General features: G+C 43.4%; 1 protein-coding gene across 1 annotated transcript; it reads right to left on the reverse strand.

The window, feature by feature from the left end:
* Window positions 1-1,252: 1,252 nt before the first annotated feature.
* nsmce4a (NSE4A component of SMC5/6 complex) lies at window positions 1,253-21,669 on the reverse strand. Its single transcript, XM_085994576.1, has 11 exons — window positions 21,293-21,669; window positions 13,214-13,294; window positions 12,676-12,806; window positions 11,738-11,883; window positions 11,422-11,521; window positions 9,253-9,343; window positions 8,095-8,189; window positions 7,169-7,217; window positions 3,072-3,157; window positions 2,431-2,517; window positions 1,253-1,480 (listed from the first exon to the last, which is right to left on the reverse strand). The coding sequence occupies exons 1-10, from the start codon at window positions 21,552-21,554 to the stop codon at window positions 2,455-2,457; spliced, it is 1,104 nt and encodes a 367-aa protein (XP_085850702.1). The 5' UTR covers window positions 21,555-21,669; the 3' UTR covers window positions 1,253-1,480; window positions 2,431-2,454.
* Between the last annotated feature and the right edge of the window lie 1,995 nt (window positions 21,670-23,664).

Below are 23,664 nucleotides of genomic sequence, written 5' to 3' on the forward strand. Positions count from 1 at the left end.
CCTGTGGTGTGTCCAACTCCCTAAACGTGCTATTCACGATGTCCCGAGCATCGTGAACACTCCAAGGTTAAGGAAAAATCAAAGAAGGTTTTGATATTCTGAAAGGTTTTTAAGAGGGTCAAGTGAAAAAGATTGTTTCTATTGGTTAGTGAAACAAGAGACACTCAGGATTATCACTAGAAAAACAAAAAGGGGAAGTTTTCACAGGGGATTATTAGATTATAGAATGGTTTACCACAAGTGGCTGTGAGGACAGGCACCATGGCGCCGATATTTACAGGGTTGCACGTTTGGAGCAGGGAAGAGGAGTTATGGATGGGAAACTTGGAAGTACGGGTTTCTCGAAAGGCTTGCCGTTTTTAACTGCAGGACGCCTTAATTTTTTTCTCCACATTTCTCACCTGACAACCAGTCTGATTGACAGACTGGCTGCCTGTCGGGTGGGAAAGCCTGCAGCAGGAGGACGCAGCGGAGAAGTAGGTATGGTGAGATCGCCGTCAGGGGGAGGGTCCAACCGTTGGCGTGGGGTGGGTTTACAGGCAAGCTTGTTGTGCTGAGAGGAAACACTCTTGTACCTCCTGGCTCACGAGCAGTGCTGTAAAGGCACTTGCCTTATGGATCCGACCCGTCTCGCCTTTTCCCCATCAGATTTCCCCAAGACCAGGAAATCCCAGCTGACACGAGTTAAAAATAAATAGATTGTTAAAATCGAGGCACACAGCCTCCTTAAAAAGGTTTTACCAACTGATCCACCTTCTGAGAGCAGATTGGTCGCCTGCCACCCCCACCCCCCCGGCCTACCTCAGTTAAAACTGGAAGTGGGTGGGTTTGAGGCGGCTTAGAGTCAGGTTTGAAATTCTAAAAATGTTTAACTTCTCACTCGACCCAAACTCACCCATTTTTGGGGGTTAACATTATGCCACCCCCCACAATGTAAAATGGGAATTGGATAAGTTATTGAAAGGCCAGGAAAATGGAACAGGAGGCAGCTCTCATTGAAGAACTAGCACCAGCCCAGGTATGCTGTAAATTCTATGCTGTGAATTCTGTATAATTTTATATAAACTTTCAAATATATTTGTGACTCAATATATTTAAAGTTTGTGAATTTAGTAATAAGTTCAAGCATTTATTTGCCAACAGAGAGTACTAGTCTATATTTCCAGTCAAATATATGTACAATATTTAATTCTAACCCTGTATCTGTGCATAATCTTGCTCATGGAGTCTTTTATAAAATAACAATCAGCAATAAGAAATTTGAACCATTTATTTTCAAAAATAATAAGTAAATGCACAACTACTTGGCAAAAAGTAGCTGTGATTTTCAATTTTCAAAAACAGAACTGAAAAAATACACAATGAATACATTAGCATCTATTACATTGCTGTATAAGCTTCATAAGCCATATGTACAAAATAATCCTCATTTCTGCAAGATCACATCTTCCATTTGTTGTAGGGATTTTGTCTAAGGCACCTGTAAAAGTAAAATAAATTGTTAGGAGTTTTTATAAAAATAAATGCAAATTACAGGACAGAATAATATTGAAATTTGTTGCTATCGAATTGGGGTATGAAAAATTGTGCCGAGGACTGTGGAAGACTGCGGGATATAGATAGGCTGGCAGGAGGATGGGCATATTTAAAACAATGTAAACTAAGAATGGGAAAGGGAAGTATACTACAAATTTAAGATTTTAAATGAAGCATAGGGGCCCTGATGTGCAGGTACACAGGTCATTAAAAAGGTGGCGGCACAAATAGAAAAGGCCATAAAAAAGATAAACAGAATACTTAGCTTTGTATTCAGAGTCGGACTGTCAAGTACTTAAAAAATTAATTGCAATTAAAAAATTTTAGTTTGTTAATCTTGGTTTTAATCACATAATTACTGCATCCATCTTTCAAGGTTTATTTTTTATTATTGATGCTGTGAAAAAGATCCCCATACCAATACCTACAGCATCACTAGTGCACCAAGAGAAACTTACTTATCCTTACTTTTCATGGCCAATGCCACAGGAGATCCACGAATTAACTTAACAGTTAGCTGGCTCACATTGTACAGTAGTTGCAGTGTCAGCTGATCTAGCTAGCAGTGTAATGGTGGTGCTTCTGTACTATTTCACATCTCAATAAAAACACAAATGAGTTTAGCATGAGCTAAGTGGTCTGTTGGGGTCATGCTTTTGCACCTGTTTGATGAAATCAGGAGTGTATGGTGTAATCCTGTACTACTTTCAGTGCACAATCAAATTGTAAAAGGGTTCATTGTACAGCCCACTATCCCAAACACAAGGTCAAGCTTCGGTCTATAAGAAACACAGACTTGCTTATGCAATCTAATTTTTGCAGAGATGACAAATATTAGGAAGTTGTCTGAATGGTACATTTAAAAAAACCTGAAGATTTTAAAAGGCTACATACATTAAATATATCAAAGTAATGTCATCAGTCTGCATAGGTGGATGCTGGTATCATGGCATCTGCTATTTCAAATGTATCAATTATTTCCTATAAAATAAAAAATGTATGTTTGTTAAAAATACAATTTAGCAACCAATATTCTTCTAATCAGTGACTATGATTAATAAGTTTTAAAACTATTATTGGTAGAACATGCAGCTAAATCCAATTTCGGGTGAAATAGGCACCTAAACCAAATCATGGAAATAATCAGCTTAAACAAATAGCTTTATTAACTGGACTATCAGAATTTCTGAGTTTCCAGGCACAACATATGCTAAAGAGTCCTGCTCTCATTTCAATACCACTTTCTCAATACAAGTTATTTTTTTCCTGCTGCTCTCAAGCAGAACACCAGAGAACATGAGGTCTGGTATAAGTATTTTACAGATTCAAAGGTAGCAGCAGAATCAGTTAGAATTAGTGAGTATGTTATCCAACAACTTAAGACATTCACTTGTCATTGTACACTGGCATACGGACTGCTTTGAAAAACTGAGCAAAACCATTAAATTGCAACAGGATAATTTACAATAAAGGCTCCCTGAACATAATTTGGTTGAAATTTTCTATAGCAGTATGATTTTAGTTACTGTACCTACCTTCCATTCCTGTTGACTCAAAGAAATAACTGTCTGTTGCCTTTGTTGCTGTGGCCTTTCATTTTCCACACCTTCATTTACTGGTTCTAAAAAAAACCACAAAAATACAAATTTTCTTTGATAATACATGGATATCCACATTTTTTTTGCATTTTATATGCATTGACAAATACTGACTAATAGACACTATGGCCAGGATTTTGCTAATCTCGGTGGGTCCTGACCCCACTGCTGGCTCCATCCCGCTGTGCAGAATGAATTTTCCTTTATGCAGCTTGTTAAGCCCACCCAGTGCGTTTCCCGACCAATTCGAGGAAGCGGGGCTGGTGACGTCATTTGATGACATGTCATCAGCCGGTATCCTTAAAAATGGACCATGGCCAACTTTAATTTGACATTTGTGCCGTCAGTGTTCTACAGCATTGAGGTGCTGCAAACACTGACAATGACTGCACAAAGGCACAGAGCTGCACCCATATGCTTATGGAGGGAGTCACAGCACACGGAGGTCCTGTTCCCTTCCCATAGGCGGAAAAGACCTCCCCAGGAGATCAACACAGTCTGGTTGCACATTGCAGAGGAGGGCACAAGCAGGGATTACCAGGGTGCAGTGCCGCAAACATTTCAATGAGCTCAGTAGATCACAAAACGTTAGTACAAAGCCACATTCAATCTCATCACATCCCCAGCACTCTGCCTTCCCTTCCCCTGCACATCCTTACTCACACCAACATACGTTGCACCTCCACCCAACCCTCTCTATCTACATTATCGTATCCCCAGCTCACTAGCCACCTCTCACCCCCATCCTAGTGCAATCATACCAACTAACACACGAGGTTAGGCACTTGGGTGTTTTATGTAATGTTCATGTAACGTTTCTGTTAATGTGGTGTCAAACACTAAAACCTTTATTTTTTTCAACACTTTGCGTTCTTGGACAGATTTGTGTGCACCTTTGGAAGTGGCTTAGTGAGTTGCGTGTCGGGTCTGCTCAGCACCAACAGACCCGGCATTGGGAAAGTTACGCGGCAGTAGGTTCACAGCAAGGTCCAGACCCGCTGGGGAAAATAAACCACTTTCCCACCCGACCCACTACCGATCGCGCCCGCTGACCCCCCCGGAAAATCTCAGCCTTTGTCTGTGACTTAGGTTTGAATCTGTTTGGATTAAAGTCTACTTCATGCAAATATAATGCATTAAATGTTGATGAGGCAGTCTCAACTCAGAGCAAGATAATCTATAATATCTCAAAGGCTGCAGGCCCACATAACAAAACTGCTCACAGTTCATTACTAATTGTCTATCTCAATTGGAGGCCAAAAGAACAGCTCGTGAGAAGCGAGAAAAGATTACACTGTTACAATCAGGTTGAGGCTACAGTTTGTATTTTTTTAATATATTCGTTCATGGGGCGTCGCTGGCAAGGCCAGCATTTATTGCCCATCCCCAATTGCCCTTGGGAAGATGGTGGTGAGCCGCTGCAGTCCATGTAGTGGTTTGGTACAACTGAGTGGCTTGTTTCAGAGAGCAGTTAAGCGTCATCCACACTGCTGTGGGTCGGGACTCACATAGGCCCAGACCAGGTAAGGACAGCAGAGTTCCTTCCCTAAAGGACATTAGTGAACCAGATGGGTTTTTACAACAATCCGGTAGGTTCATGGTCACCATTACTGATACTAGATTTTTATTCCAGATTTGTTTAATTAACAATTTAAATTCCACAGCTGCCGTGGTGGGATTTGAATTCATGCCTCCAGATCATTAGTCCAGGCTTCTGGATTACTAGTCCAGCAACATAACCACTATGCTACCGTACCCCTAAAATTGAGGCACAGGCTGCTTCTCAACTCTCTGAAATTTGCTCATTCTGCTGGAACATGGGAAAATATAGGACTGGATCTGTAGATAATCTGGCCCAACAATCAATTCCCCTCAAATGCCCAGTCCTACACACTATACCCAACTTGAGAATGTTAACATTCAATGACAACATCCTTTAAATTATTTTGAGTGAAAATTGGCTCAAAAATTAAGAAAAATGTTCTGGTATCAGTCTAGGGAACCAGGTCTCAACTAATGGTTCTGTACAATGGGCCAAATGCAACCTGCAGTAACTTGCCACCCAACTTTCAATCCTTCACAGTGGACCATCTCCAAGTGGTTCATAGAATAGCATGAAATTCAGGATCAAACCAACTTTCTACAATTCTGTAGCATAGTGTATTGATGTATTTCAGTGAAACTGCACAACTGCATCAAATGGCTTAACACAAATCAAACCATCTTCATGACCTATAAACTGCATACACCTCATAGAAAAAAGGTACACACAAATATGGGCAGCCAGAAACAACTTTCCAATGAGAGTCAGAACCCCAGCCATTTTTCTCCCTTCGGTTAAGCAACACCTCGATTTTAAAATTCTCATCTTTGCTTTCAAATCCCTCCATGGCCTCACCCATTTCTAACCTCTTCCAGCTCTACAACCCTATATCTGTGCTCCTCCAATTCTGGCTTCTTGAGCATCCCCTATTTTAATCGCTCCACAATTGGCGGCCGTGCCTTCAGCTGCCGAGGCCCTAAGTTCTGGAATTCCCTCCCTAAACCTCTCCGCCTCTTTACCTCTCTCCCCTCCTTTAAGATGTTCCTTAAAACCTACCTCTTTGACCAAGTTTTTGGTCATTTGCCCTAATATTTTTGTGGCTCAGTGTCAAATTTTGTTTGATAATGCTCTTGAAGTGCCTTGGGACCAACATTCCTGTTAAGCTGCACAGCAGTCTGGAGGTCCCACATAGGCCATTCACCAGCTTTTGCATGGGAGAAACTTTGCATGCGCGAAAATTTGAATGGGCCGCGCAGCCACTTAAAGGGGCCACGCACCCCAAAAATTACAGGGAACATTGCTTGGGATGTTTTACTACGCTAAAGGCGCTATATAAATGCAAGTTATTGTTGTTGAAGGCACCGAGCCTTGCCAGAGTGTGGTTCTAGAACAGGGACAGCTCTCCAGTACCTTGCTCACTGGCTAGTATTCATCTGAGAGTCTGGATAGTTAATGTCAGTATGCTATTTTACCAAGGATATCACAGCCAAGCTGGAAAATATGTAGGGATATCAGGATTACTCATCACTAGGAGCAAGAATCTAAGCTAATTTCCCCCTCCATAACCCAGAGACTATGAGGCCAAATGTAACATCCCAACTGTTGCCTCCTCTGAGATCATCTAACTCAGCAGAGACCAAGAACCAAATCAGGTGTCTCCGTGTCTCTAGGGCTTCATGATACACCCGGTGATACCTTTACCCCAAAAATCATAGAGAGCTACAATTCTAGTCTTGTACAAATAAAAGATCATTAGATTACTCATGGGGACAAAAGGAACAGGATTGTCAGAATGAGTTATCCTCAAACTGAACAATCGAACACTGATTTGGGGGTGGGGGGGCATTGGCAGTACAATATGGTGAAGACAGAGACTGCAACTGTACTCCAAAATATACACAATATATAAATATCATTAAAAGGAGAAATATATCCAATAAATTGGTCCACTATGTTTGCAAATGGAAGATTTGAGCATTTACTGATATCTCGGCCCCTTCTTATTACAATTTATGTTTTGTGTATGCCAGTTAGAGGCAGCTTGAGCACTTGAGAACTCCTTCCTAGTGTTGCATACTTGCTGTTCAAGTCACAGTTAATGATTGATGTTGAAATTCTTGTAATGACTTTAAAGTATAAAGGGAAAGGACTTGTATTTATATTGTGCATTTCACAACCCCAGGACACCCAAAACAATTGCTGCAGACAATTTGTGCACAGCAAGGTCCCACAAACAGAAATGAGATACATGACCAAATAATCTGTTTGTGATATTGATTGAGGGATAAATATTGGCCAGGAACCAGGAAACCTCTCCTGCTCTTCTTCGAATAGTGCCATGGGATTTATTTAATTTTTTTTTTTTTTTTTTTTAAAAAGACAAAAGTCAGGTTATGCAATGTCACTAGTATATATTAGTACCCAATAAGGTTCTGGTAGCATGTTGAGAACAGCTATAAAAGAAAGTAGACGAATCTCTGGAGCAACTTACCAATGATCGGTAACTTGTCTTGGTCAAGCCCAATGGCAGCAAAACCATCCTGAAAAAAGACAATATACGGTCATTTTAAACAGTAGCTAATAGCTTACGAGTTGGGACCGGATCCAACTCCAAACATAAGAGGCAATAGACTCTTTGGAACAGAGTCTCACGCCACAAAGTGCAACTCCAGTGGATCAGCGGACCAGGTTTAATAAGTGTACAAAGTCCCTTGAACACACTAGGCACTTTTTTTTTTTTTTTTTAATTACCTTGAGTGCCAATGATCCCACCCATGGTCCCTAAACATTTAACCATGGTTGAAGAGAGCTTGAAGCATACATGTAACCACATCTAAAAGCATGTGCAAGGTACTACCTACCCTAGCTGGAAACAATACTGGTCTCAGACCAATAGCTAAATACAGTATTAGGTGCAGTCAGGAAGTTTCTCAATTAACTTTATTTTTTTTATAAAAATAAGTACAGCACCGGGAATCATCCTATTTTTAATATTTTGATGAGACACACAGAAAGACAGACAATTCCTCAATCTGTACTGAGTTAACTGATCTCAGCTGGGGCAGCTACAATTGGCTTCAGCACTTCTGGGCTAGAGGAGGGATAATGATCAGAAGCAAAACCAATGACTTCTGTTGAAATTGCCTATTTAAAGGTTATCAGATAAAGGCAGCCATGACACCTCCACGAATGAATAGCCTACAAATACCATCAAGTGAGGTACTACACGATGACCAACATTCATGGGACTGCACCCCAGCAAGACGTTTACACATCAGGAGAAGGAAGGGGAAAAAGCATCCCTGTTGCAAGGTAGGTTCTTCCCTCTTACACACAATGCTTTGATATACAGTTTGCGGAAGGGCATTTTAGTGCAAACAGTTGCCCTTCAAGTCAATTACTTTATGTAACACTTACCCTCACAATGAAGGAGACATGGAATATGTTCTCTACAGTCCGTGAGTAAGAATGTGGATCAATTACAAAGTCAAAGAAATTGATCGGTGTGTCAGCTGTAAAAGATAATGCATGAGAAATTAATATCTTCTAGTGACATTATCTCATCAAATCCTAATCCTATAAATCTTTTTAAATGCACTTCCTAGTTGAACTAATGTCGTCAGATTGCAGTGGAAATCGGCCAAAAAGAAAAGCTGCAAAAGTGTCTGGATAGCCAATATACATTGCATGTGCTACTTGATGGCATTGCTCATAAGTAAAATGGATGAGTTATTGATGACAAAGTGGGAGTGCAGTAGAGTGAATGATGAGGAAGATGAGTGAATTATACATGATTAGATAAATGTTTTTGTTGTATTGTGTTGAGGTGTGTGAACAATGGTACAGGAGTGTATTCAGATATAGAAGTAGTATTGATGAGCTACGCGTCAGATATGTTGTACCTGTGTGAAACTGGGTATGTGGGTCAGAGATCAGACTGCTCAAAGTAGTTGACAGAAATGCTGAGGAAGATAGGATAAAGATAAAGGCTGCAGCAACTGGTTCCCACCATAAAATACTGAAGGCAGAATGTTATTTATTGAGTGAGTGCACTTCTTGACAATTCAGTGATTCAATCTTGGGTACATTGCTGTGTTCGCTCATGGTTATTCTATTGGTGGTGATGGGGGGGGGGGGGGGGGGGAAATGGAGCTGTGTGCAACATCAGCGGAATCGGACTGTTGGCAGCAAGGCGAGATGGGGAGTCATTCTTGTTAAATGAGTTAGAATCAGGTGGCAAAGAATAGGACAATTAGATTAGAATAACTGACTGATTAAGAGTGACTAAGAAGAGTGAATGGGGAAAAAAAGACAAAGAAGGGCAACAGTTACAGGAAGCAAGTTCTAAGTCTTAGATTTTAAGAAACTGGAAATAGTAAAGCTTAAGTACATTTATAGACAATTTACTACTACAGATGTCACAGAAAAAGACAGTTCTACTTTACATCACGCAACAACTTTAAACTCTGCTTTGAACAGTAATGGCAAAGATCATTTCAGAAGTATATTTTGAGCATTAATTTTTAAAGAGCATCACATTTCCAGCAGTTAGCATGCTGCATCTGCCATACGCACGGTCAGATTTGAAGTACTCCTGCAGTAGTCCCAAGATCCTCTCTACTTCCTTTTCAGTGGCTTCTTGGTGAGATTCATCCATTTTCTTCAGCTATTTTTATTAAAGTAAAATATTTGTAGAAGTAGGTTGTTCAAAATCAATTGATCACTTGCTAAATTAAAAAATCTGGATAATGAAATATGCCTAAAAGCAAACCACCCCCAAGCTACACAGCTTGAATCTGCTGCTCCCATTTTTATTTCCAGCTGTTTATTCTTTTTAGTGCCACTATGTTCACCTGTTTTCATTTGGCAGCCGTGACAGTTCTGAGCAGTGCGCCCTCATTGGCAGGGGGTACCCGGAGTGAGCTGACCCTCGTCAAACTATGGGCAGTTCTGAAATGAGACTGCCCCGACTTATTTCACCTTGAATTCCAAAAGCCAGACAAGAGACTTTGATCCCATCGATCTGGCCTGGATTTAAACCAGGTCCCAGAGGTAAAAGCAGTCTGTTAAGCCCACTAAGCCAGCCAATAGCAAATTGATACAACAACAAATCCAATGAATGCTTATGTAGAAGTAGTCAAACAAATTGTCTCCAAGAAAGAACAGAAAAACTTGCATTTATACAAGACCAAACCATCACCTTAATTTTGTTCCAGATTAGTGCTAAATTTAGTTGGATCATATTTCTCAACTGAAAGATCCACATTCTACAGAAAAGAATTAACATTCTACAGGAGAATTAACAAAGACAAAACCACATTTAAAAAAATGAAAATGTAAAAATATAAAGCAAGTCACTGTTTGCACACCAATGGCTTGACTGAAAGAAATCAATTCTGCAGCACTTAATTAAACTGTGTCTTATGATTTAAAATCACTTATTTAGAAACTGCCCTTCGGCCAATTTCAATTCCGCCCCCCCATCCTGGCCAATTTACAGCTGATCCACAGAATAAGTTTGCATATGCAGATACACTGCTATCTTGCACATGCAAAAAAGAGTCCTCAAAGCTACTTAACAATAAAAAAAAAAATTACGAGAGCCCAGTTTTGGTTTTCCACTGCCCTGGTTAAATCATGAGAACAAAAGTTTTGATTGCTGTTTTACAAGAAATGCAAAATCTTGGAACCAAAAGGGTTATAAAGTCAGTTCCTGGACAAAGAGGGCTGAGTTATAGGGAAAGATGGTCTATTCGTCTATTCTGGGACTCGACTCTTTGGAGAGGAGAATTTCAGGGAACTTAATAGAGGGCTTAAGGTTTTCACAGGTACAGAGAATTTAGATCTTGTAAGTCTTTCGGTCAGATACAGGATGAGGATTGGGGTACAGAGTTTGAAGTTAAGGGCATCAAAAAAAAAATTGAAAAATCAGGCTTTTTTTTCTTTTTGAAAAGAGGGTGATAGAACTATGGAACAGATTTATGGGAGTGGAGAAGTAGAAAACCATGGCATTTAAAAAAACCAATGAGTTATGAATTCCCAATAGAAAATTGGGCCCGTTTAAAAAAGTATATTCTTGGGATGTGGGCAATGCAGGCAAGGCCACATTTACTGTTCATCTTTGGTTGCTGTGAACAATGCTACTTCAGAGGGCATTTCAGAGTGAATCCGTAATATGACACTGGCGTCACATGTAGGCCAGACCAGGTGGGCGTGACAGGTTCCCTTCCCTAAAGGATATTAGTGAACCAATTGGGTTTTTAAAAATTAAACATCCAGCAGGTTTCAGGGTCAGTGATTCCCCCCCCTCCCCCTCACCTGATGCTAGCCCACAGATTACTAGATTTAATGAAATTCAATTTCTCAACTTGTATGTTGAGATTTTAAACTCGGGGCCTCTAGGTTGCTAGTCAACTACCATAACTACTACACTACCACAAACTAGATGGTTTCTATACAAGACTGTTGGTTCCAGCATCACATGAAGGAAATTGATGAGAGGTTTGGAAATGTAGGCTAAATAGATCAATGTTTTTTTCCCTATCCAAAACATTACTGTTATCACAAAAGCCATACAACAGAGAACCTCAGTGTACAAATGTGATTGCACTACACAGCGTTCCTCGTATTGTGCTGGTCAGCATGGAACCCAACTTTTTTTGGCGTAGAAAATAACCAGTCTGAACTCAGGGTTGAAATAGTGAAATGCAGATCTCCTGCAAAGTTGGCATAAAATCAACAAACCTGTGTAGGCATTATTCGGCGTTCCTCCTTAGTTGGGACCCGCTTCTGTCTCTCAGTTCTCTGTCGTGGAACTGGTGGTTCACTCTTGAAAGATCCCAGCCTACACCATAAGATAGATATGGTCAACTTTGTGAAAAAGTAAAAGACAGACAGACTTGCAATTATATAGCGCCTTTCACAACCTCAGGACATCCTAAAGCACTTTACAACCAATGAAGTACTTCTGAAGAGTAGTCACTGTATTTGGATATTTGGATTGTAGTATTAGAATTTTAACATTGCTACAGATAACAAGAGAAAAATGTGCTGAACTTACATATAATGAAAGGCTTGAGCTCTTTTAAAATATTTTTCAGTTTCATTTCCTAGTTTGGTCCAGGCATCTTTAGGAAGCCACCCTGCAGATTCATCATCATCATCACTCCCTTCAGTTTCCAGTCGGTTCAAACCCATGAATGTTAACTGCACAGAAATAATTTATACCCAACAGTCCTGTAATTAGCATTTAACTTGTGTAGCAGTCAAAAATTATAAACGAATCCATTTTTGACTATTAAATATTAAAGTAATTTGTAGCAGTGATTTATACATTAACTCGCATTCCAACTTTTATGAACAAACTTCTTGTGGAAAAATGCTAGCTGGAGAACACAATCCAGAATATATGTATTTCTCCTCCATAATCTAGAGATGAAAGGCATACTAAATCAGGTCCTAACATCACTCTTTAATTTAAACATAAGGCGTTGTCATAATCTTGCGTACGCTCTAACAAAAAGCCAGCAGACTCTTCCTATGCTGTAAACATCTAGGCTTCTAATGCATCATTACCATGACTTGAATCTTGGAGAAACAATAGGCAAAGTTAACTCTCTTTATGTAAAAAAAATACTAAGAGTAAAATACCAGAAATTGTTAGACATCAATACTTCTAGACCACATTCAGTCAATCCAACACTTGCTCATAAAAGTCAAAGTCCACTTCTTAACTACCAAAACACACAACTGTCAAAGCTGTTGTATGGATATGGTGATCACAACTGCAATCATTAGTGGCTCTAATCATGATAAATAAGCAAGCTGCGAAACAGTCTTGTAAAAAATGAAATAAAGCAGAGTTAAACATAATTCCATCTTGGACATTCAGAATTAATTTGAAACTGTTCCAATTTATTTTTCCAGTTTGATAGCAAACAAGCCTCAGTGTAACTCGCTCCACAGTATCATTCTTAATGTCATGAACTGAAATCTTACCAGTTCCTCTGCAAAGACTGATGGGTCAAAAACCATCATATCTGTGTGTAACTGATTAGCTTTCTCTTGACCCAGGTTTGTTGCAAGCACTAGAAACTGGGCATCCAGGGCTGCCTCGCGTGTCTGTCGGACTGAAAGGTACATAGCAAGGTATAATTTCAGTTTTCGTAGGTAGCTTTAAGTCTCCAAACTCACACGAGGTCCCTATGCAATATAATTCAGCTACTGAACAAGGTCACTATGGACTTACAAATACCAAATGACCACCAAGGAAATCAGGGGTGGAAGAAAAAGTGTGCACCGCTGGGTGTAACTTTTGTCAGCTTAACCAAGCTAAAGACCAGACATCCTTTAGTTAGTGTACAGTTTTAACTATTGGCTGAACAGGAAAAACTAGCCAGCACTATATCAGCCAGTTTACTTGGTTTGAGATACGTCACAAGCTTCGTGCTCATGATTATTTTTGGGGTTCACGGCACTGTAACCTTTTCTTTGTAAGATATATTACATATATTACATTAATATAAAGGGTACTCACCATTGGAAAACAGTTTGTTAGCTTCCTCAAGTGCTTCTGTTAATTTATTACTGTTGGGTCTGATCATATCCTCCCGATTCTCTGAAATGTTAAGGGGGAGAAAATGCAAATCAGGGAACCACTTAAAGAATTTTGAGGTCTACTTATGAGGTTATGGAGATAGGGAGGGGATGAGGCCATGGCAAGATACAAACATGAGAATTTTAAATTTAAGGCATTGGGGAACCCTCCAGGTCAGGACTTGTCCAATAGGTATTCAATTCATGACACCCAGGATAAGCAGAGATGCAAGCAACAAATTCACTGTGAAGCAATGGGTTTCCCATGGGAAAACAGCCACAAGGTCTGTGTTAGTAGTAGGAATTGTAATGTATATACCTTTCAGGGGGGAACTATCTTTTACAGCTCATGTATACTGCAGTACCGGCAGTGACCACACCTGTATATAGCACTGAGTAGTAATCTGTACAGATCAGTTCCACTGTGAGCCACATTGAGTAAACACCTGTTGTACCGTTCTCCTGCAGTCTGTGTCTTATTATACACGGACACAACATTGGCGACAAGGCAAGTTCGAACCTACCTGCAACTCTGCATCACCTCCCGGGGATTCGTTCCTGGAGATCAGTGGATTGGAGGTCAAGGCCAGAGACTCGGGCGTCGACCACGGGCAACCGCCCAGTCATCCAGCAGAGACTCGAGAATTGCGGGGGAGGCTGTCGAGAGCCAGGCTTGGCTTTCCAGTCGAGGTGGTCCAGCGAAACGGGCTGGCAACAGGTAGTGCGCAGACCCTTCCCGGACAGCGGCGGGCTAGAGCCCGACCGAGCGGCACAGCAAAGGGCCGAGCAGCGTCGACGGGGGAGAGAGAGGGCAGAGCGCACAGGGCGCAGCCGGTGTTCAGGGGCCGAGCAGCGTCGAAGAGAGGGAGAGAGACGCGCAGAAACCCGCGAGGCGCCGCCATTGCCACAAGGACCGCCGAGAGCGGCATTGGCAACAGCGCAGGAGAAGCGCGCGAAACCTATAGGGCGCCACCATTGCCACGAGAACCGCCGGGAGCGGCATTGGCAGCAGCGGGGGAGGAAGGAAAGCGCGGGAGACACCATTTTAAACCACACCCAAAATGCCGAAGAGTGGCAGTATCACCGCGTTTGACAATGAAGTCGAAGATTGGACTACATATGTCGAACGAATAGATGTGTACTGCAAGGCAAATGAGGTGTCAGATGACAAGAAAGCGTCGGTATTGTTAAATTTAATGGGTGCAAAGACGTATGGTTTATTACGAAATCTAGTAACCCCAACGAAGCCAATGCAAAAGAGTTTTGAAGACATAGTAACGATACTACAGGAACATTTAAACCCCACACCGCTGCTGATAGCAGAAAGATTCAAGTTTCACAAACGGAACCAGCATAAGGATGAAAGCAATGCTGATTATTTAACAGAACTGCGCAAACTATCGAAACATTGCCAGTTTGGAGCGGGACTGGCAGATACCTTAAGGGACAAGTTTGTGTGTGGGCTTCAAAGTGAAGGAACCCAGAAACGGCTTTTATCTGAAAAGGACCTTACGCTGGAAAAGGCTTTCAGCATTGCGGTATCATATGAAGCAGCAGCACGGGGCGCTGCAGAGATACAACAGAGACCGCAAGAATATGGCACAAACGAAATGTCATATGGAACAGAGAAGTGCTATCGCTGCGGCAGAACAACACACGACCAGAATGATTGCTGGTTCAAAGACAAAGTGTGCAGACAGTGTGGAAAAGTAGGACACATAGCACGAGTCTGCAGGTCGGGAAAGAAAACCAGCAATAAGAAACCTACCAAAGGAAAGTACAAGAAGTATATTAAGGGTAAGAGGATAACTAGGGAAAAAATAGGGCCCATTAGGGACAAAAGTGGCAATGTGTGTGTGGAGCCGGAAGATGTAGGAGGGGTTCTAAATGAATTTTTTGCATCTGTTTTCACTATGGAGGAGGACGATGTAGACATAGAAATAGGGCGGGGGGACTGTGATATGCTCGAACATATTAACATCGAGAGGGAGGAGGTATTGGCGGTTTTAGCAGGCCTAAAAATGGATAAATCCCCAGGCCCGGACGAAATGTATCCCAGGCTGCTGTGTGAGGCAAAGGAAGAGATTGCGGGGGCTCCAACACATATATTCAGGACCTCTCTGGCCACAGGGGATGTGCCAGAGGACTGGAGAACCGCTAATGTAGTACCATTATTCAAGAAGGGAAGTAGGGAAAAACCGGCGAACTACAGGCCAGTGAGCCTAACATCAGTGGTAGGAAAATTATTGGAAAAAATTCTGAGGGACAAAATTAGTCTCCACTTGGAGAGGCAAGGATTAATCAGGGATAGTCAACATGGCTTTGTCAAGGGAAGATCATGTCTGACTAATTTGATTGAATTTTGAGAGGGGGTGACTAGGTGTGTGGATGAGGGTAACGCAGTGGATGTGGTATACATGGATTTCAGTAAGGCCTTCGATAAAGTCCCGCACAGGAGACTGGTCAAGAAGGTAAGAGCCCATGGAATCCAGGGTGCCTTGGCACATTGGATACAAAATTGGCTTAGTGGCAGAAGGCAAAGGGCAGAGGGTGATGGTCGAAGGTTGTTTTTGTGACTGGAAGCCTGTGGCCAGCGGGGTACCACAGGGATCGGTGCTGGGTCCCTTGCTGTTTGTGGTCTACATTAATGACTTGGATATGAATGTAAAAGGTATGATCAGTAAGTTCGCGGATGATACAAAAATTGGTAGGGTGGTAAATAGCGAGGAGGGTAGCCGCAGTCTGCAGGACGATATAGATGGGTTGGTCAGATGGGCGGAACAGTGGCAAATGGAATTTAACCCGGAAATTTGGGGGTACTAACAAGGCAAGGGAATACACAATGAATGGTAAGACCCTAGGCAAGACGGAGGGGCAGAGGGATCTGGGTGTGCAAGTACACAGATCCCTGAAGGCGGCGGAACAGGTGGATAAGGTGGTAAAAAAGGCATATGGGATACTTGCCTTCATTAGCCGAGGCATTGAATATAAGAGCAAGGAGGTTATGATGGAACTGTATAAAACACTGGTTAGGCCACAGCTGGAATACTGTGTGCAGTTCTGGTCGCCACACTACAGGAAGGATGTGATCGCTTTGGAGAGGGTGCAGAGGAGATTCACCAGGATGTTACCGGGGCTGGAGCGCTTCAGCTATGAAGAAAGACTGGGCAGATTGGGTTTGTTTTCCTTGGAGCAGAGGAGGCTGAGGGGGGACATGATTGAGGTGTACAAAATTATGAGGGGCATAGATAGGATGGATACTGAGGAGCTTTTTCCCTTAGTAGAAGGGTCAATAACTAGGGGGCATAGATTCAAGGTAAAGGGCGGGAGGTTTAGAGGGGATTTGAGAAAGAACTTTTTCACCCAGAGGGTGGTTGGAGTCTGGAACTCACTGCCTGAAAGGGTTGTGGAGGCAGGAACCCTCACAACATTTAAGAAGCATTTGGATGAGCACTTGAAATGCCATAACATACAGGGCTACGGACCAAATGCTGGAATATGGGATTAGATTAGACAGGGCTTGATGGCCGGCACGGACACGATGGGCCGAAGGGCCTCTATCCGTGCTGTATAACTCTATGACTCTAAGGTACATAAGATGACGGAGAATAGTTCAGACGAACAAAAGAGAGTGATAACGACTCCGAAAGCAGGGAACTGAGTTGTCTGAAACTACATAATGTGATCACAACGGAGGATCACCGAACCATTTGGGTCATTCTCAAGATAGCAGGAGTCCAGGTAAAGATGGAATTGGACACAGGATCAGCCCTAACAGTCATAAGCCGACGGGACTACGAGCGGCTATTCTCACACATACCCTTGAGAGACACAAAAATTATTTTGAAGACATACACGGGGCAAAAAGTCTACCCCAAAGGAAAAATAAGGGTGACCGTTATATATAATGGTAAGGAAACACCAAAACTAGATCTGTATGTATTGCAAGATGGAGGACCACCATTACTGGGACGTGAATGGATCCGGAAAATACAACTGGATTGGCATTCCATACAGGCACTGACTGTGGCTGACAAAAAGGATGACGACGTCACACCTGGGCGACTGTCAAAGATCCTAACTGACGCGAAAGAAGTGTTCCAGCAAGGACTCGGAACACTAAAAGGCATGACAGCGACGATTAAAATTGAAGAAAACGCAAGCCCAAAATTTTTTAAGGCCAGACCAGTACCTTATGCGATCCGCCCAGCCGCCGAAGCAGAGCTGGACAGTCTGGAACGTTCAGGTGTACTGTCAAAGGTAGACTGGAGCGAGTGGGCTACACCCATCGTCCCTGTGATGAAAAAGTCGTTGAGCAGCACGCCTGGGGAACCAAGGAAGGTTCGCATCTGTGGGGACTTTAAGGTAACAGTGAACCCGGTCCTTCACACCGTACAATATGCACTTCCGCGGATTGAAGATATTTTCGCCTCGCTATCTGGAGGGAAACGCTTCACTAAGATTGATCTGGCCCAGGCGTATCTGCAAATGGAGGTAGAAGAAGCATCAAAAAAATACCTCACAATCAACACCCATAAAGGTCTCTACCAATACAACCGGCTGGTATTCGGGGTAGCATCAGCTCCGGCTATTTGGCAGAGGGCAATGGAACAAGTCCTGCAAGGGATCCCAGGGACCCAGTGTTATTTGGACGACATCCTGGTCACGGGCAAAAATGACAGTGATCACCTTGCCAACCTGGAGCAGGTGCTCACTAGATTGCAGGAATATGGGCTCCGAGCTAACCGCCCCAAATGCGAGTTTTTTAGAAAACAGATCTCCTATTGTGGCCACGTTATCGATAAAGGGGGGTTACATAAGTCCCCAGAGAAGATTGAGGCAGTAGTCAAGGCTCCAGCACCGGAAAATGTGTCACAACTGAGGTCGTTCCTCGGGCTGGTAAACTACTACCATAAGTTCTTGCCAAATTTGTCTACAATACTACACCCACTGAACACCCTACTGCAAACTGGGGTGCCATGGAAGTGGAGTGACGAATGTAGACGAGCTTTCCAGAAGAGCAAAACACTAATCACATCTAAAGAGGTATTGGCCCATTACAACCCGGCATTACCAATTCGGTTGGCATGTGATGCGTCACCCTACGGCATTGGAGCGGTGCTGTCACACAAATTCTCGGACGGCTCAGAGAGGCCAATAGCCTTTGCGTCACGATCACTAACCTCTGCCGAGCGTAACTACGCCCAGATTGACAGGGAGGCCCTCAGCCTAGTGTGGGGAGTGAAAAAGTTCAATCACTATCTGCACGGGCAGAAATTCACCTTGCTGACTGATCACCAGCCTCTTGTCTCCATTTTTAATCCGAAGAAGGGCATTCCGGTGATGACTGTGCAACGACTACAAAGATGGTCACTTTTTCTAGGGGCGCACCACTATGAGATTGAATATAAGGGCACGAAACAGCATGGAAATGCTGATGGGCTATCACGCCTGCCACTGCCTACTGCGGAGGAAGCACCAGCAGTGGATCCTGTCGAAATATTCCATTCGACTATAGTTGAATACCTACTGGTAACTAACGCTTGTATCGAAAAGGAAACCCGAAATGACCCGACACTGTCTCGGGTATATGATTTGACGGTGAAGGGATGGCCAGCACATGGCGACTCACTGTTGCCAGCATTCTCGACAAGGAGAGAACAGCTGTCAGTGTGCCGGGGGACCGTGATGTGTGGATCCCGAGTGGTAATTCCACCCAAGTTAAGGGATAGAGTGCTCAATGAGCTTCATGAGGGTCATCTGGGAGGGGTAAAAATGAAAAGCCTAGCCAGGGCTTATGTGTGGTGGCCGGGAATCAATTAACAAATCGAGGACCTGACCAAGAGCTGCTCAGGATGCCAGAAAGTCCAAAATGCACCACCACAGGCCCCTCTACACCCATGGGAGTGGCCCTCATCTCCATGGCAACGGGTGCATATTGATTTTGCTGGTCCATTCATGGACTCAATGTTTTTAATAGCCATGGATGTGCACTCGAAATGGCCTGAGGTCATCAAAATGTCCTCCACCACCACGGAGAAAACTATTGCAGTCCTACGGACCATTTTTGCCAGGAATGGCTTGCCAGAACAGATTTGCTCCGACAACGGACCACTGTTTGTGTCCGAAGAGTTCCGGAGGTTCTTGAAAAAGAATGGGGTAAGGCATTACACATCCGCCCCGTATCATCCAGCCACAAATGGATTGGCTGAGAGGTTCGTACAAACCTTTAAGGCGGCAATAAAGGCTATGTACAATGACAACATTCCGCTGCAGCACAAGGTGGACAATTTCCTGTTCGCCTACTGGAATGCGACACATGCAGTCACCAACCAGGCCCCAGCCATGATGTTCTTTAACCGAAGGTTAAGATCTCGCCTGGATTTGCTCAGACCAAACGTACGAAGAGATGTTGAGAGTAAGCAATTCCAGCACATCCATGAGAAGCCAACAAGGAGCTTCAATGTAGGGCAACCAGTCTTGGCCCACGACTACCGAACAGAAAAATGGCAGCCAGGAACGATATGCACACGGCAGGGCCCACTAATGTACACAGTGGACATTGGGGAGAGCATCGTGAGACGCTATGCTGACCAGATCCTAGAGTCACAGGAACGAGTCAACCCCATGCCTCGCCCATACGTACCTGGTGATGAACCCGACGTACAGGTCGCATCTACCCCAGAAACAGTAGCATCGGAAGCTGATGAACCAACCGACGACAGGAGGCCAGAATCGCCTCCGCACCAAGAGCAAGACACTCGGGAAAGGCGCTATCCAGAAAGGATCAGGAAGCCTCCCCAAAGACTGAATATATAAATAGACTATTTTCAGCTAATGTTGCATGTTAAAAGTGTTAATTGTAATTAGTTTGATATTTAATTGTTAAATGAGTGTTATGGTACTGCTAATCTAAAAGGGGAGGCATTGTAATGTATATACCTTTAAGGGGGGAACTATCTTTTACAACTCATGTATACTGCAGTACCGGCAGTGACCACACCTGTATATAACACTGAGTAGTAATCTGTACAGATCAGTTCCAGTGTGAGACACGTTGAGTAAACACCTGTTGTACCATTCTCCTGCAGTCTGTGTCTTATTATACACGGACACAACAGGAATGACAACCTAATTTGCAGCTGTGACAGAGCCCTGAACATTGTCCCCTTGGTGCCAGGTTAAGAAACATAACAGAGCAGATGGAAATATCTCTGCAAGGGGAATGAAACAAGCCAGGAATCCTGGTCCATGCAACAACTAATGTTTCAGGAAAGAACAGGATGGACATCTTGCAGTGGGAGTTTGAGGAGCTGGGCTCTAAATTGAACATCTCAAAGCCAGTAATCACAGGATTACACCCAGTGTCACACACAGGACCACTCAGGCAGAAACAGATTCTATGCATTGATACATCTAGAGTGGTATAAAAAGGAAGATTTGGGATTACTACAATATTGGACAAAGTTCTGGAACGGAGAGACTCTGTTTAAACAAAACAGGCTTCACACAAAGCAGATTGGTATCCACATCAGGGTAAAAGGGTAGTGGAGATGACTTAAGTAGAGAAATTTTACTAGTTTTCAGGATCACATTCCACAATTGCATCTACTTTTCATTAAATTTCTAAACCAGCGGCCTTACCCATTATTACATCTTCTACTAAAAGTTATTTACAAACACCATCATAAGGGTCTGCCCAGTCCTTCACCACAAAAAGCAGCAGAAACATTTATGTAGATGTGGGTAACTCGGAAGTTAGTAACCATGGTCACTAAATTGGCCTGTAGTATTTAAACGGATGTGTCGACTACGCATAGCGGACATGGGTATTATTATTTATTATTGCATGTTTCCTTTGTTTTATGGTTTAGTTCCTGATTAGTTGTGCCACTCTTTAAAAAGGGGGCACTTGTGTTTTGATGACACTGGGGATACCCGGGGTTGCCTCATTGGAGAGTTACACCGCGGGAGCGAGTGCAGCCGTTCCACACACAGACTCCAGGCCCCGCTCACTCACGCTGGACGCTGTTGATGAGCTCCCGGTACTGGTGCCGAAGCATCCTCCGGCGGTTCGGGTCATCATCCCGGGCCCCGTATGGTATGCCGCCATCGCCCATGTCCTCATCCTCGGTCATGGTGCAATCCGAGACGGCGGAGTTTCTCCTGCCGCGCGGCGTCGACCCCGCTCCGGCAGCCGTCCCGTTGGAGGTGCTCGGGGTGGAGCGGTGAGAACCGCCACTCGGATGCGGCACTCGAATGCGGCTTTTGCTCTCGGACATTGTCTCCCACAACAACCGGCTCGGTGCACGCGCGCTGCCCTTTGTCTGCGGCGCCTCGTAACGCGATGTCGTCAGTAACGTGCACCGGAAGCGCAAGTTATTTCCCCCCCCACATTTGATTTGCACTCTGTCCAACAGCGCCCGGAGGAGTTAGTGGTTGGATGCTGTCATTTTAAGAGGAAAGATCCACATTTGAAACGTTGATTTCTCTCTCTCCAAATGTCTTTTCTTAATAAAACCATACGTCCATCGAACCTAACAAAAGTGCTCCCTTTTTAGAGTGGCGCAATTAAACCGTAAAACAAAGGAAACTTATAAAATTAAATAATAATATTGGCCTGGAATTTGCAGCCCTGATGACGGCGAACTGGTAACTGGAAATCCTGAAGTTGCAGTCTGTCATTCACTGCTCCTCCACAGGCTGCGCTGTTCCCCCTCCCCACAGAGCCAGCAAGCAGGGAAATCTCAAATCATGGAAATTGATGAAAACTTCAGCTCTTCCACAGTAATTACTGTTAGAAACTAGGGGTGTTTAAAAATGATTATGGCTGTGCGAATAATATTATGTCCATGTATAATTGAGGCACGGACTGCAGGAGTTGATTATAACAAGTCTTTACTGAATGGAGACAACCTGGAACTGAAAACTACAGAAGCCTGCTAGGGCCTTTTATACAGGGGTGGTCACTGCCGGTACTGCAGTCTGAGACCAGTTATTCCCTTAAAGGTACATACACAACAATTCCTCCCCTTTTAGATAAACAGTACATAACATTTAACAACAAAATAATAACTAATTACAATTACAATTACGGTTGCCAGATACATTGGTTGAAGTTAAGCAATTATAAGTTCAGTCTTTGAGGAGGCTTCCTGATTCTGTCTGGATAACGCCTCTTTGGGATATCAGGTTCTTCTGGCAAGGTTGAGTCGGGATCAATGTCGTTGTTTGGTTCGTCTGCTTCAAATATCACCGATTCTGCGGTAGATGCAATTGGTACTTCGGTTTCATCGCCAGGTGTATCAGATCGTGGTGTGGAGTTGACGTTTTCCAGTGACTCTAGAATCTGGTCAGCATGGCGTCTTACAATGCTCTCTCCAACGTCCACGGTATACATTAGAGGTCCTTGCTGTGTACAGATCGTTCCTGGCTGCCATTTCTCTGTGCGGTAGTCCCAGGCCAAAACTGGTTGACCTATCTTAAAACTCCTGGTCGGCCTTTCATTCATATTCTGAACTGCCTGTTCTCCACATCTCTTCTGACGTTTGGCTTAACCAAATCCAAGCGGCATCGTAGTCTTCGATTGAAGAACATCATGGCTGGAGTTTGGTTGGTAACCGCATGTGTCGCATTCCGGTAGGCAAACAAGAAGTTATCCACCTTGTGTTGTAGGGGTATATCTTCATTACACATTGCCTTGATAGCCTTCTTGAATGTTTGAACAAACCTCTCGGCCAATCCATTAGTGGCTGGATGATATGGGGCGGATGTGTAATGCTTAACACCATTGTTCTTTAAGAACCTCCGGAACTCTTCAGACACAAACTGTGGTCCATTGTCAGAGCAAATCTGTTCAGGCAGCCCATTCCTGGCGAATATGGTTCGTAAGACTGTGATAGTTTTTTCTGTGGTGGTTGAGGACATTTTTATTACTTCTGGCCACTTTGAATGTGCATCCACCACAATTAAAAATATCGAGTCCATAAAGGGACCAGCAATATCAATGTGCACCCTTTGCCATGGAGATGAGGGCCACTCCCATGGATGTAGAGGGGCTTGTGGTGGGGCGTTTTGGACCTTCTGGCATCCTGTACAGCTCTTGGTCATCTCTTCGATTTCTCTATCGATTCCCGGCCACCACACAAACGCTCTGGCTAAGTTCTTCATTTTTACCCCTCCCAGATGACCCTCATGAAGCTCATTGAGCACTCTATCCTTCAATTTGGGTGGAATTACTACTCTGAATCCACACATCAAGGTTCCTCTGCACACTGACAGCTGTTCTCTTCTCGGCGAGAATGCTGGCAGCAGTGGTTCGCCATGTGCTGGCCATCCCTTCACCGTTAAATCATAGACCCAGGAGAGTGTCGGGTCATTTCGTGTTTCCTT

The sequence above is a fragment of the Somniosus microcephalus genome, chromosome 8, assembly GCF_052327205.1.
Source record: "Somniosus microcephalus isolate GS21.2 chromosome 8, FLI_Smic_1.0, whole genome shotgun sequence".
NCBI lineage: Eukaryota > Metazoa > Chordata > Chondrichthyes > Squaliformes > Somniosidae > Somniosus > Somniosus microcephalus.

What these genes read in the sequence shown, in the direction of transcription:
- nsmce4a (XM_085994576.1), bottom strand. Translation starts at nt 21,554, where the DNA reads ATGTCCGAGAGCAAAAGCCGCATTCGAGTGCCGCATCCGAGTGGCGGT. An exon ending in TAACAAACTGTTTTCCAATG is followed by an intron (nt 12,807 to 13,213) that starts GTGAGTACCCTT and finishes TGTACCTTTCAG; the next exon opens with TCCGACAGACACGCGAGGCA. An exon ending in GCTCAAGCCTTTCATTATAT is followed by an intron (nt 11,522 to 11,737) that starts GTAAGTTCAGCA and finishes CTTATGGTGTAG; the next exon opens with GCTGGGATCTTTCAAGAGTG.